Source organism: Symphodus melops (assembly GCF_947650265.1).
Source record: "Symphodus melops genome assembly, chromosome: 15".
Taxonomy (NCBI): Eukaryota; Metazoa; Chordata; class Actinopteri; order Labriformes; family Labridae; genus Symphodus; species Symphodus melops.
In genome coordinates, this window is record NC_136705.1 from 21,447,247 (window position 1) to 21,459,820 (window position 12,574).

Below are 12,574 nucleotides of genomic sequence, written 5' to 3' on the forward strand. Positions count from 1 at the left end.
CTAATTGCTTGTTACCTTTTGGCCTTCCCGTGAAGACTCTGTAAATCGGTTTGCCTGAGTTGATCTCACGCTTCAAGAACAAAGTCATTAAGTCCTTGGCACAATTCCCCAAGTGTATGTCAACATGGCATCAGGCACAAGACTGTTTGCCTAGGCACAGTAGTGGTCTCCTGTTTGAACTGCTTTAGTCATAGAGTGGATAAATAGAACTAATGTAAACTCCTGCAGAGCAACATACTGTAGCTATCACAAGAAATACAGTGAAGCGCCCGTGAACGTATGTTACTGCACTGTGTGAGTCCTCTTTTTTCAAGGTTATAATGTTTCTTTTTTTTATCAAACCCCTCTAAATGAAAACGTCAACTGAACATTGACAGTAGGATTTTAAGAGACTGTTATATACAGGACTGTATGAGTGTTAGCTTAATGTAAGAGAGACCGGGGTAACACACTAGGCCTGTCTAAAACCACTCCAAACACGTTCTCCCTACACACTTTCCCTCAGTCGTCGTGGAGGGTCAAATACATGTTGTGGCGTCCAAAAGCTCTAAAGAGGAGTGAGAGCACGCAGTTAAACCCTCCGCTAGCTTACTGAGCACTTCTGAATTTTTCTTACTCAGTAAAATGTTCAGATTGCCTCCCACTACTGAAATGTGATAACTTTAAGATTTATTTGAGTTACAGTGGATCAAGTTAACGTGTCTTTAAAAGTCCAAATATAGCAAAGGCGTTATTAATTGTTGTTTTGTCTTTCCTATTTTTTTTAAAAAGGGGGTGAGTGTACCAATTGTCACTTACAGCAATACTTATTCCAAGACTGCCTCCACTTTTCTTCAGCTCCACCACAAAGCGCTCCCCAGATTTCAGACTCAGGATAGATGGAGACCTGGAACACACGTCCTGAAAAAGACAATAAAAAGTCTTACATTTAAGACTTTAATGAGGTGAGGACGATATTTTAATACATTAATAAAATCCCTTGATCCGTTTAACAATTGGCAGCAGATAAACTTTTTTTTTTTTTTATCAGCTTTAACCTCCACTTTACAACTCAGCTGCCATGGAAACAAAGTCATTTATCTGTAGCTGCTGTTAGCAGAGCACTTAGTCTAACCTGGGCATCATGAATTCTGACAACAGGAATGTGAAGCCTCCTGTTTTGTTTCGGGGTTGCCAGACTGGACAAAGTGATCGCCTCCTCCAGCTCCTCCATGGCAGGCCGGTACTCGGTGCCGCTCAGGGTGGTCTGTGACCCAAAGCCCCTCTCTAATGCTAAGCCCAGAGTGCTCTGACTCAAGGAGCTCTTACTGTCCTTCAGAGACTCTGATAGAAAAACAAACAGGTGAGAGAAATACATCAGTATACTTATAAATTAATAATATCCCAACTAATGGTTTGACATTGTTTTATTAATAATAGCATGACTGTATGGAGTAGTACAAGGCAGAATAAAAGCAGGTCTCACGTTTCGGCTGGGACACAATTAGCTCCACCTCTTCAGGGCTGCTTTGTAGGATAGCAGCAGCGTCACTAAACGTCACTCCTTCCAGACTTATTTTGTTGAGTGAAATGAGACGTCCACCTAGAACAATGAAATTATTAAAATGTCCTTCTTTAAAAGTTATCATGTGCAGTTTTTCATTTTACGATGTAGGACAGCTGAGTGATTGAAGTGCCCACGAGGGTTCGGACTCCACTTCTGGAACCAAAATATCTTCATGCAAACAGCCATTTTTGTATCATGTTTAGATATTACCTTCATTTTTCTTACTTATATCAAATTGGAAGACTGAAGACTGCTGGCATCTTTTTAACATGCTAACATTAGCTTTAAATTTTTTCTGATGGTAAGCTGTTCAACGCTAAGCTGCTCTCTTCAACACTTTGAGAAGGTAATGTGAGCTAGCTGTAACTTAAGATGGGATTACATTAGCTTCAACCAATGCAGCATAACTGAAAAGATTGTTTTAACTTTAAACCTGCCGACCGTCAGGTTTTTAAATAATCTCTAATTCAGTTGCTAAAAAACATGATAGCATTAACATGATTTGAAAGATGTTTCTACATTTATTAAACATCGTACGCAGCAGTGTGACATTTGAGTTTCCTACGCTGAGCAAGATGGAAGACTAAATGTTTGTACTGTGATTTTGGTCATCAGTTGGTGCTTCATACCTGGTTTGATTCGTCCATCTTTGTCTGCGGGCCCATCAGGCACAATCGAAGCAATGAAGATCCCAAGGTCAAGTTTACCTGTATTGTCCTCACCTACAATCACAAATCCTGAAACAGGACCAGAGAGGAAGTGAAGTCACTCTGTTCAATAAATTAACATCTAGTTAAAAGTTAAATCTGCCCTTCAAAAACTCACCAAAGCCCAGTTTGGGATCTTTTTTCAGGTTTACACAGACTATCTCTCTCTCAGGCGGGGTCCTGGTCGGTGTTTCAACTGAAAAGAACATGTTTTATAGATATAGATGGACTACTGTATATTCATTTATTCAAATATGTATAAATGTAATAATGAGTGAGATTTACAGGTGCAGGAGAAAATCTGGATAATGAGGGAAATATTTTCAGAAAGAGAATTGTGCGAATCTCTACACTTAAGTCCAAACAACACCAGTGTAAAGACACCTAAGGCTTTTAAGATGCTCATGTCCAAACATCAATCCAGATAAAGAAGCGTAAAGTTGTTTTCTCACTTTTTTTTGTCACCTCTGTTTTCTAAATAACATCACAAACTGAGAAATTCACCTCTTATGGAGGAAGACGCGTCGGAGTCCTGCTTCTGAAGTGACATACAGGACATCCCTCTGGGAATCTGCTCTTGAGTGCTGCAACACACATGAACATGCATTAAACATCTACTTTTATATTTTGGACAGTTACTTTATATGTTTCTGTAAAAAAAAAAGAATATATATATATATATATATATATATATATATATATATATATATAAATATAAGAGGGATTATTTCATTTGTAGGGCTACCTCCAGCACGGTCGCTCTCTGTCCCTGTGCTCTCCTGAGTCAAGCAGCTCCTTGTTCAGCTCTCTGCTCATCTCCCTCCTCATCTCTCTCTGCTGGCGCAGCCGAGCCTCCAGTTTAGCTGTTAGGTCATCACATGACTTTGAGAGAGAGTCCAGCTGACCAGGTGGTACACCGACATGGTTCAGCATGCCCTCAGAGCAGGACATCCGCTTCAGGTTCAAGTTACGACTCTGGTAGACGGACAGGTATTTTTCCATGTTTTCATCTGGAGGAAAAGAGGAGAATCAGGGATTATTTATATTTAGCTGTGACCTTTGTGAGCAGTAACAGTATGGACAAAGTCAAAGCAGGCCACACGATTATAATATCATAAAATGTTCCTACCTGGTATTAAGGTGTGGTTCAGCTGTCTTGACGTCATCTCACTGTGAAACTTGTGCTGTGCTGAGCAGAGGTTCAGGAGATACTGTGCTATTTTTGAGCTCTCTGTTACAAAACTGTGCTTTCTCCCGCTGGGTCCGCCGCACTCTATAATCAGTTTACGTCGCTGGAAGAAGGACACGAGTCATCAAACATATACTCTCATATACTCATATTCATATGAAGTGTTTTCACTCAGATGGCACTTATTTTTACCCCAGTTGATATGGAGTCAGTTTCCCTCCAGAGGAAGCGTCTGGTGACGGTGCGGAGGTGGTTCTTCATCTCATACACGATGATTCCCTTGGAGCAGACTCCCAAAACCAACTCTCCCATCACCGGCCTTTTGTCCCTCCCCACACGGTGGAACATAACCCCGTACTCCGGTAACTGCTGGGCAATCTGAGGGTTGAACATGATATTTTAATGCTGCCTGTGTTACATGAGAGGGCTTCGGCATAAAACAACTCTAACGATTTATTTTAACGTTAGTTTGCATACTTTTAGATATTCAGTTTCAGCTTCTTCAGGGAGCATCTGTGCGTGACTCGAATGCAGTCTTGGTAACTCCTCCTTGATATTAGGCAGGGCCAGCTTCTCCATCATTCTCTTGGACACATAATGCTCTGGCTGGTAATAATTCTTTCCATACAGCTAAAAAGAAACAAAACAACCAAACGTGCAGCTGTCACACATCCCGAAAGATGTTTCTGGTATTTACATACCGGTAGGTATTTTTTTTTTTTTTGTCCTCCTTACCTCTGGCATGTAGTCACCAAACTCAGCCTGCAGAGCGAGAGCAACCAGAAACAAGCTTGTCTCCTCATTACAGTACAGCCTGTCCTCCAAGATATCCTTACGCAGCTGTAAGTAGTACTGGTGACGGGTCAGCTTGTGCCTAAGATGAATAAAAAGCAGCAAAATGATTTGAATGTAAGTATTTTTAGAAAATAAACCACTTCAGAAATGTTACTTCAAAAACATGAAAAGAACAGCAGTGCACTTACAAGATGAAGGAGATGTCATCAACGAAAAATTTGACTCGAAGAAACACCAAGAAGGAGGAAATCTGTCCTTTTTTCCAGCTGTCAGGTGCAACTTTGGAGATTTTTGTTTCATGGTCCAAAAAGAAATATTCATCATCTGCAACATGACAAAGAAAATCCTGTATGACTTCAACAATATAATAGCCATGAGATTTTTATTTAAGTGAAAAATATTATTATTTAACATCATTACAAACACAATATTAGAGCTCAAGCCTATTTTCAGAGAGTAATATTGCAATCAGGACTTTATCTTTTTATATCAAATGTTTATTTTTGAATGTCTGCTATACATTCAAATATGTCATTTGTCCTCGTACCATCTAGAAAGGCAAGACCAAAGTAGAAGTGCTCCACCAAGTTTGCATGAGCCACCACCATGTCAAACACATCTCGTGCTTTGGACTTAATGTCACAGCGAACCACCACATACTGTCCGTTTGGCAGCACCACAGTCACTTCTCTCTGAGACGAGCAAGAACGGCCTTTTTTGGACTGTTGTGGACAGACACATACACACAAAAAAAGCACAGACACACATAAAAAAAAAACAACTGACATGCTCACTTACATGTACATGAATACTGTACATGGTGAATTTACAGACAGACAAAGTTTATCATGCAAGAAAGACAAATTCTAATAGAGTTAAAAACACAGGAGTTTAAATAAAACATCAACCAGAAGCAGAAAGCCAAAACAGATTTTACCACGATAGATCCGGGAAGCTCGAGAACAATTTGTTGTTCATCCGGCATCCTGGCGAACTCAGGACCCAAAGCCTGAGAAAAAAAAAAATCAATATAAAATCTGTAAGCCATGATACACCCAAAATGCTTTTTGTTCTATAACTGCTCTGCCGTCCACTCTGAAAATTAAAGTCAACAACCCGTGCAAGAAAAAAAACTTGCGGTACGGACGCATTATAATAACTTTTTTGGTCATGTCCTGTAAAAACAAACGTTCGCTCTTACCTTGGCTTTCCTCTGGCTCAGGCTGAGCGAGGACTCACTGAAGGTGATGGAGGGACTCTGAGATCTGCCCGGCGTCTTTGGAGAAATGTTGTGGTGGGGGCTTCCGCCAAGCCAACTGCAGTTGCTGTCCCTGTGACGAACCCCACGAGGGAGTCTGAGGGGACAGAGAGAGAGAGAGAGAGAGAGAGAGAGTGAAGCGGGGAAGGATAGATTGTGTAATAGTTGTTCAGGCAAGTTGGAAAAGTCAAACTCTGGGACAATGTCATGTCCCCTCAAAGTCAGAACGGACAATGAGGGAGATTTATTTATGTGGACACGAACGCACAGGTAGTTTTTACGCTTAAACAATCTTCCTATTACAACAACATTGGTGTGTCTGTAGGTGTGTTTATAGTACACACCTGTCTAAAGAAGACTGGTACAGCGGTGTGGTAGAACTCCTCGGTCTTTGTCTCCAGGGTCTCTGATGTAAACTCCCTTAAAACAGACATCAAATGACACATAACCACCTGAAGACACGTCATAAGCTTTATAAAAAATGTGTTGCCAGAAGTACAAGTAAAGACTGGGACGACTTCTTTTCAGTGTTCGCCTCACATGCATACCTGACTTTGAGTCAGAGTCCGTTGAGTATCTCCTCCCCTCAGCGCTTCCTTCACTGAAGTCTGACAGAGGCCCTCTCTTTCCTGTACACCAGGAAAGAGAGGACAGATGACACCAATGTCTGATTCCTGCTGTCTCTTTGCTCGTTGGAGACAGAACAGAGTCGAGCTCGTGGAGGGTTTAGCCAAGAGCATCCACACTCCAGTGATTGGCTCTCACACGAGCCTAATCCTCTGCTTGCTTAAGGTTAAGATTTTAATCCTGTTGACCTCTCCTCAGTTATAAGAGCAACGACTACAACCACTTTGGGAAAATATGAAGGCCACAATTTCTCAAGGGTCAAATCGGTTTATGATGTGTAAATTATTTAGATCCAACTCAGGGGGCTTAGTGTCTCCTGCACAATCTGCACGGATGTTCTCTCTTTGATCATATTGTAAGACAGTTTGAGCCTGAGTTTGTTTGCCTGAAGCCAATGAAAACGGCCCTTCCCAAAACTTTCAATAAATGTTTGGGTTGAGGATGCAGCACCAACATGAGGCTGAGGAATGTGTTTTTGGATTTACTTTAAAGACGGTAAGAGCCCAAGCATGAGCATCAACAATCAAAGAGCTTTCATCCTTGTACAATAAAGCACTGGAATAAATGGAGATACAGCACTGTCATCACTTTTCAAGTCCAGACACTGTACATCAGAATCATACTGATGAGACGTGTCTTTATTAATGATGGGGCCTTCCTTTCTATCAAACTGCTCACACTTTCACACCTCTTTTTAATGACATCATTTCATTTAGAGAGCAGAGCTGCGATAGGCTACATTTTTTGTATCATAAAATGACTTGACTTTTTGTACAATGTGTCACTAGTCAGGTAGAAAGAAATCTACAAAACAAGCTGTGCAGCACTTTAACAATAAGAAGACTTAACCTGAGAAAGTTGTTATGCAGATTCCCTGTGCATGAGTGTAACAATTAAACAAACTGGTCTTGTAAAGGCTGAAGAGCAGATGTTTGAGGTACGGAGGCTCTAAGAGGACATATAGGGCGACGTTTTCATGTGAAAACAAGTACAGCGCAGTTTGTTTTCTTAAGATCTCGATTTCTTTATCTCGTTATCCTTTGATAACTTTGCTGGTTTTCCTGTGATTTCGACTTAATCTTACGATATTTCTCCTTATCACAAGAAAATCAACGTTATAATTAAGAGATAGACAATTTGAGATCTCAAGAAAAAAATAATAGAAATGGACTCGTTATCACAGGACATCAGAGTTAAGTAAAATGATTGGATACATTTCCACTGAGAGCCTCTGTATTCTAAAGAGACATTTCATGACTTTAATTAAGGATTTAGATTGAACAGATCATTAAGAGAATGACTGTCACGCAACAGATTATTCACCATCAATCCAAAAAGATGTCAGGTAGGTTTGTTTGAAACCACAGCTTTGACTCCACTCTGTCCTTTCATGAGGATTTTACAACTTCTACAGCATAAAAACTCTTTTAGTTTGCTCACCATGAAGTCTCTCTCTGATCATCTGACTCCTGCCGCTCAACGGGACGTTACTGTCAGGGAGAGAGCCATGATCCATCTGGAGGCAAAGAAACCACTTCTATCAAAACGTATATTCTCTAGATTATGACACAGCACGACTCCCAGTCTAAACACATACGCAACGAGGAGCAGAGGAGCCGGATGCTCACAGACAGGCACAAAGTGTCGGTGGGTATTTATACTCACGGATTCATGGAAAACCTCCTCCACAAGCTGCCTGATGACTTTGGCAGGCGGAGGCAGGATAGAGGCTTTGTGCTGAGACTCGCAGGCTTCCAGGATGGAGTTAAGATTGATCCTGCGGTGGGACAGATCCTCACACATGCTGAGGAGGAGGGTGTTCAGGTGGTCACTCAGCTGGACAGGCTGAGAGGGGAGACAGCGGGAAGTTACCGTGTTTACGGGGTCGTGTGATGTTCATTTAAAAACATTTTTTAAAAAAGAATTATAAAAGACAGATTTGGATCAGAGGTTCTCACCTGATTTTGAGGTAGGTGAAAATCAACTGACCAGTAGAGAGTCATACCCAGCGAATACACCAGCATCTGTGCAATCAAATACACATGTTAACTACAAGATATATGACATCACCAACTTCGTAAAACAAATCTGTTCTGTTATGTTGTGATAATATTCAACCCTTCGCTTTAACTCAAAGAAGTGATGAGAGGAATGTGTGTTGCCTTGGGTATAAAGTTCAAAGGTCAAAAAGCAACAAGTGACTATCAATCAAATGCATCCAAACGAAGTGAAGGGAATACTTCGAACTGACCAGATGATCCATCTGTCAAGAAAAGACGAAGAACATTGTTCATTTAAACAGTTTATCGGGCAATTCTCCTCTTAATCTCTTTACATATAACTAAAGTTTGTCTTAACCTCACTGAATAGACTGCAGTATATCCGGCTCATCTGTCCACTTGTTAAAAGCTATTGCACTGAATCAGCGTTACACCAGTCTAAACACAAACATAAAACAAATGTGACACACACAGAGTGGCTGTAATGGTTTCATGTGACATTGAGGATGATGATGGCAGATCCCGGGGCACCTCATTTATTGTACTTGTGAGGCACGTTTCTCTGACTTACACTCGTCGTCTTTTGATTACAAAAAGGAGACATTTATCATGGTATACTACATCGCGATGTGTAAGACAAGCAAACACTATATAATGAGTATGCAAGCATTTTTATTGTTTAAGGCGACTTTACTCCCAATGTTAAGAAATAAGGATTCAAAAATGGAGCAATTACAGCTTGCATTCCCCTGCTCAGCCACTAGGTGGTGTGCTGGCGCTTCGGTTGTCCTTCAACTCCTGACACCCTGAGATTTTACACTCCATGAGAAAAATGGCACACAATCATCGTCGGTGCAGATTAAACAACCAAACCCACCAGTAAAAATAAAAATGATTCTAAAGAGACAACTCTGCCATTAACTACAGTGTGAGCTTTAAGGGCAGGTATTAGAATTGTGTGTGTGTGTGTGTGTGTGTGTGTGTGTGTGTGTGTGTGTGTGTGTGCACTGACCCTCTCCATGGCAGGTTTGGTTGAGCTGGCGCGGCCCTGCAGCATCTCTGGAGCGGTGAAGGTGGAAACGTCGTCTGATAGGCCACAGTTCTTAAATGCTAAAGTGCCAGTGGCTGACAGCAGCAGGGAGGTGGGGCTTATTATATTACACATATTGTTCTGACCTGAAAAAGAAGTAGAGAATCCATAAGAAATAAACATGATGCTCATGTTACAGTTCTGGGATAGAGTCACACGGAGTTAAACTAAAAAACATTCAAGTGTTTGTGTTACATTCACATGGCAGTAGAATTCAGGTGTAGAGGTAGCTGTTAGATGTGATGTGCATGTGCTACAATAAGAGGAGGCTGTCTGAAGTGCGTTACCCTTATAAGAGACATCCACTAAAGACTCTGCAGTGGCCAGCAGAAGGGACCAGACCTCCTCCTCCAGCAGAGGGCCCCCTCGAGCCTCCAACACTTCAGCTAATGTTACAAATGTGCTGCTCATCCTGCACACATTCCCAGCATGCACCTGAGGACACACACATACCGGCACATATAAAACAAACACGTTGAAATAACAAGACATCCATTTTTGCAGCCTTTGTTTCAGGTGACACTCTGAGCTGAGGTGTAATCTGCAGGAGTGTAATCGACGTCTATCAACACTGCTGAAAACAATTCCACGTTTAGCCATTCTTCTTTTCTGAGCATCAGACTTGTCTTCCTCTCAACACCTTCTCCACCACATCTTTACATCCCTGAGACACTAAGCAGAAAAAAAATAAACATTTGATAGGATCATGGCAGTCCATTAGTCTCACTGCCTCTCACACTCTGTGCCCCACCGGTTAGCTAATAGGCTTTCTTCTGACCAGAGGGCATCTCCAGGAAAGCTCAAAAGTGACTGTGCCATGAACCCATATTGTGGCATGTCATGTAGGTATTAAGCCACAACGTGCTATACAAGTGCTATATACAGTACATGATTAATCAAGTCACATAAAAATGATCTGCAAATATGTTGCTACTTGATTAATCACCTTAAAACTATCATCTAAAGAACATCCAGACTTTGGAAGGATTGAGCCTTTAAAAAACTTTATTTTGGTTGTTTGTTTTAAAAAAAGAAGCAAAATCATCATAAAGACTAATTGTAAAAACATAACCCCCAGGTTAACTGATTACAAAGTGAATGGTTGATTGTAGCCTTTAAAGGCAGGCTTTCTTTGTGTTTTTTTGTGTGCATATTTTTCAATAATGTCTTATCTCTTTAATCGTGTTTTATTTAGCTACTTTTGTTCTATTTAAACACCTTTGCTAAAACTAAGTTCACACTATCGAATCAATATGTCCTGAGAAAGCTTCAAACCCTGGTTTTCTGCAGATCAATCCTTTGTTTAAAGGGAAACCGAATTAGAATTGACCCTAAATCCTTTAACTCTGGAAGATTACTGTAGAAACTAGCTTAGTATTTCAGTTAGCGCCTGATTTAAAGGTCGGAAATTACTGCAACACATTCCGCTTTTCAAAAAGTCACAGAAATCACTGCAGTGAAAACGATGTCCTGGTTAACAAACTCATGAACCATCATTTGTTGCATAAGACTATAAAGAAACACCTTGAAGCCTTTTTCTTTCCCTGACTCTGTTTGTATTTGATCGTGGCAGAGAATTAATTAAACAGGGTCCAAACAGCCAACAACATGGTTTACTTAACGTTGTTTCCACTGACACAAACCAACCCAATTAACTTACTTTAGCCTTGGTTAAATCCTTCGCTCAAACTGAACTTATCCCTCGGCTCGTGACACCAGACTGTCTGCTGGACGCAAAAGAAGAGGTATAACATCGAGTGTGCGGCAAGGAATCAGAAATACCAATACAACTGTGAGGTCGAGAGCTTTACTACAACTGCACACAACCTTTAAAAAATCAGTGATTACATAATTATGATGATGATGTACAATCATCCTGCTGAGTCCCTGCACACTGTTTGCTCTCATGCCATAGAGGGGATCAGGCAAGGAAGCAGGGTTCCCTGCCAGGTGTTTCCATCCATCGACTTTTGTGCAAAACTTTAGCAGCTGCTCCCCCTCCGAGAGGTCTGTCTACAGGTGTAAAGGTACTCGAGCAGCGCTGTAAAGTCATGCACTGCTGCTGGATCCAGCACAGAAACCTGGATGCTTGTTTTCCTGACGGTAAACTGTCACCTGAAGCTGAATCCCCTGGCAAATAACATCTCAGCCGTTACATTAGGATGTGGAGTGAAGTCTTGTTTGCTCTGCTTTCTCTCACAAGAAACATGACTCTTCCTCTGCAATCAGTAAGTCACAAGTCTTCAGAAAAGTGAAGATTAAAGTGGAATTACAAAGCATACAAACAACATAAAAAAAAGCTCTTGCAATTACCTTTATCCTGTAAATACTCAGCCCATGCCCATTTTACACACCAGTTGCCGCTGCATGTTTTTCTCCTCTTGCTCCCTATGCACAAGCCTCCTTATCCTGCTAGTTACTCATTACATTCGGACTAAAATGCAGCGTCTGTCACAGTTCAAAGAAGCAGTCAGCAAGCTGCCTTATTATCCTGTTAGAGACAAACAACATTAGCAGACACCACATGATGTAGTCTACACACAGGCAGGGAAGATTTACTTTATGTTGAGGAATTTAGAACAGCATGCTTGTCGAGGATCTGTAAACTAAAATCTCATGTTCATACAATATGACCAGTGTAACCAAAGCTTGAGAGTGGGAGCATTAAAGCCAGGCTAATGTGTGTAGTTGCAGCATTATCACACTCTCCATTACACATTTAAGCAACCTGATTTTTTTTTTTTTTTTTTGTCAACACAGGCCCAAATATAGAGGAAATATGTTGCATTTTCAGATTCTTAATGATAAATTTAGTCATGTGGACTTAAATCTAGGTGTGTTGCCTATGGAGAATTCATCCAGAAACCTGATAGAAGAAACCTAAACATGGAGACATCACCACCTCAAAGTGTCAAACAGCAGTGTGTAGGCAGCAGGAAGATACAGCACAGAACATTACCTGGTATCATATGTAACCTGTGTCAGCGGTGATCCTTTGTACGATCCTCAGTGTTCCCACCACGGATCCAAAAGAATTCTTGTGATCATCGCATTGCTGATTTTGACGTCCTCTCAGTAAAAGCGGCTCCTCTTCGGCAGGTAATTCATCAATGACATGAACTGTACATGGTGCCCCATTCATTCGCTCTATTACGACCAGCACCACGCTGAGGATCTGAAACTTTTCACTGTAATTGGCGCTATTCTTAGCTTGTCGCCTCTAAACGCTTAATTGGATTAGCCTCGCGGTTTGACAGCGACAGGTCAGAACCACCAATAGCGGGGTGGCGTGAGATCAGCTACACCGATTTAACTAATCCGTCTGACGCCCAAAGGTGCGGTGGATCCCCGGCGCCTTTAGG

General features: G+C 41.3%; 1 protein-coding gene across 1 annotated transcript in view; it reads right to left on the bottom strand.

Annotated features, from left to right (window-relative positions):
* The window catches only part of ptpn20 (protein tyrosine phosphatase non-receptor type 20), a 28,690-nt gene extending 17,534 nt beyond the window's left edge, over positions 1-11,156 (bottom strand). The window contains exons 1-23 of the mRNA XM_079363424.1: positions 10,873-11,156; positions 9,500-9,647; positions 9,135-9,298; positions 8,081-8,146; positions 7,788-7,967; positions 7,563-7,638; positions 6,044-6,124; positions 5,840-5,915; positions 5,439-5,592; positions 5,175-5,246; positions 4,785-4,959; positions 4,426-4,561; positions 4,178-4,316; positions 3,920-4,072; positions 3,635-3,820; positions 3,383-3,545; positions 2,999-3,263; positions 2,758-2,837; positions 2,372-2,449; positions 2,176-2,283; positions 1,466-1,582; positions 1,115-1,323; positions 799-900 (exon numbers count right to left, since the gene is read on the bottom strand). Coding sequence (XP_079219550.1) covers positions 799-900; positions 1,115-1,323; positions 1,466-1,582; positions 2,176-2,283; positions 2,372-2,449; positions 2,758-2,837; positions 2,999-3,263; positions 3,383-3,545; positions 3,635-3,820; positions 3,920-4,072; positions 4,178-4,316; positions 4,426-4,561; positions 4,785-4,959; positions 5,175-5,246; positions 5,439-5,592; positions 5,840-5,915; positions 6,044-6,124; positions 7,563-7,638; positions 7,788-7,967; positions 8,081-8,146; positions 9,135-9,298; positions 9,500-9,623 — 2,904 coding nt within the window. The 5' untranslated portion in view covers positions 9,624-9,647; positions 10,873-11,156. The remainder of the gene's footprint in view (positions 1-798; positions 901-1,114; positions 1,324-1,465; positions 1,583-2,175; positions 2,284-2,371; positions 2,450-2,757; positions 2,838-2,998; positions 3,264-3,382; positions 3,546-3,634; positions 3,821-3,919; positions 4,073-4,177; positions 4,317-4,425; positions 4,562-4,784; positions 4,960-5,174; positions 5,247-5,438; positions 5,593-5,839; positions 5,916-6,043; positions 6,125-7,562; positions 7,639-7,787; positions 7,968-8,080; positions 8,147-9,134; positions 9,299-9,499; positions 9,648-10,872) is intronic.
* Positions 11,157-12,574: the final 1,418 nt, after the last annotated feature.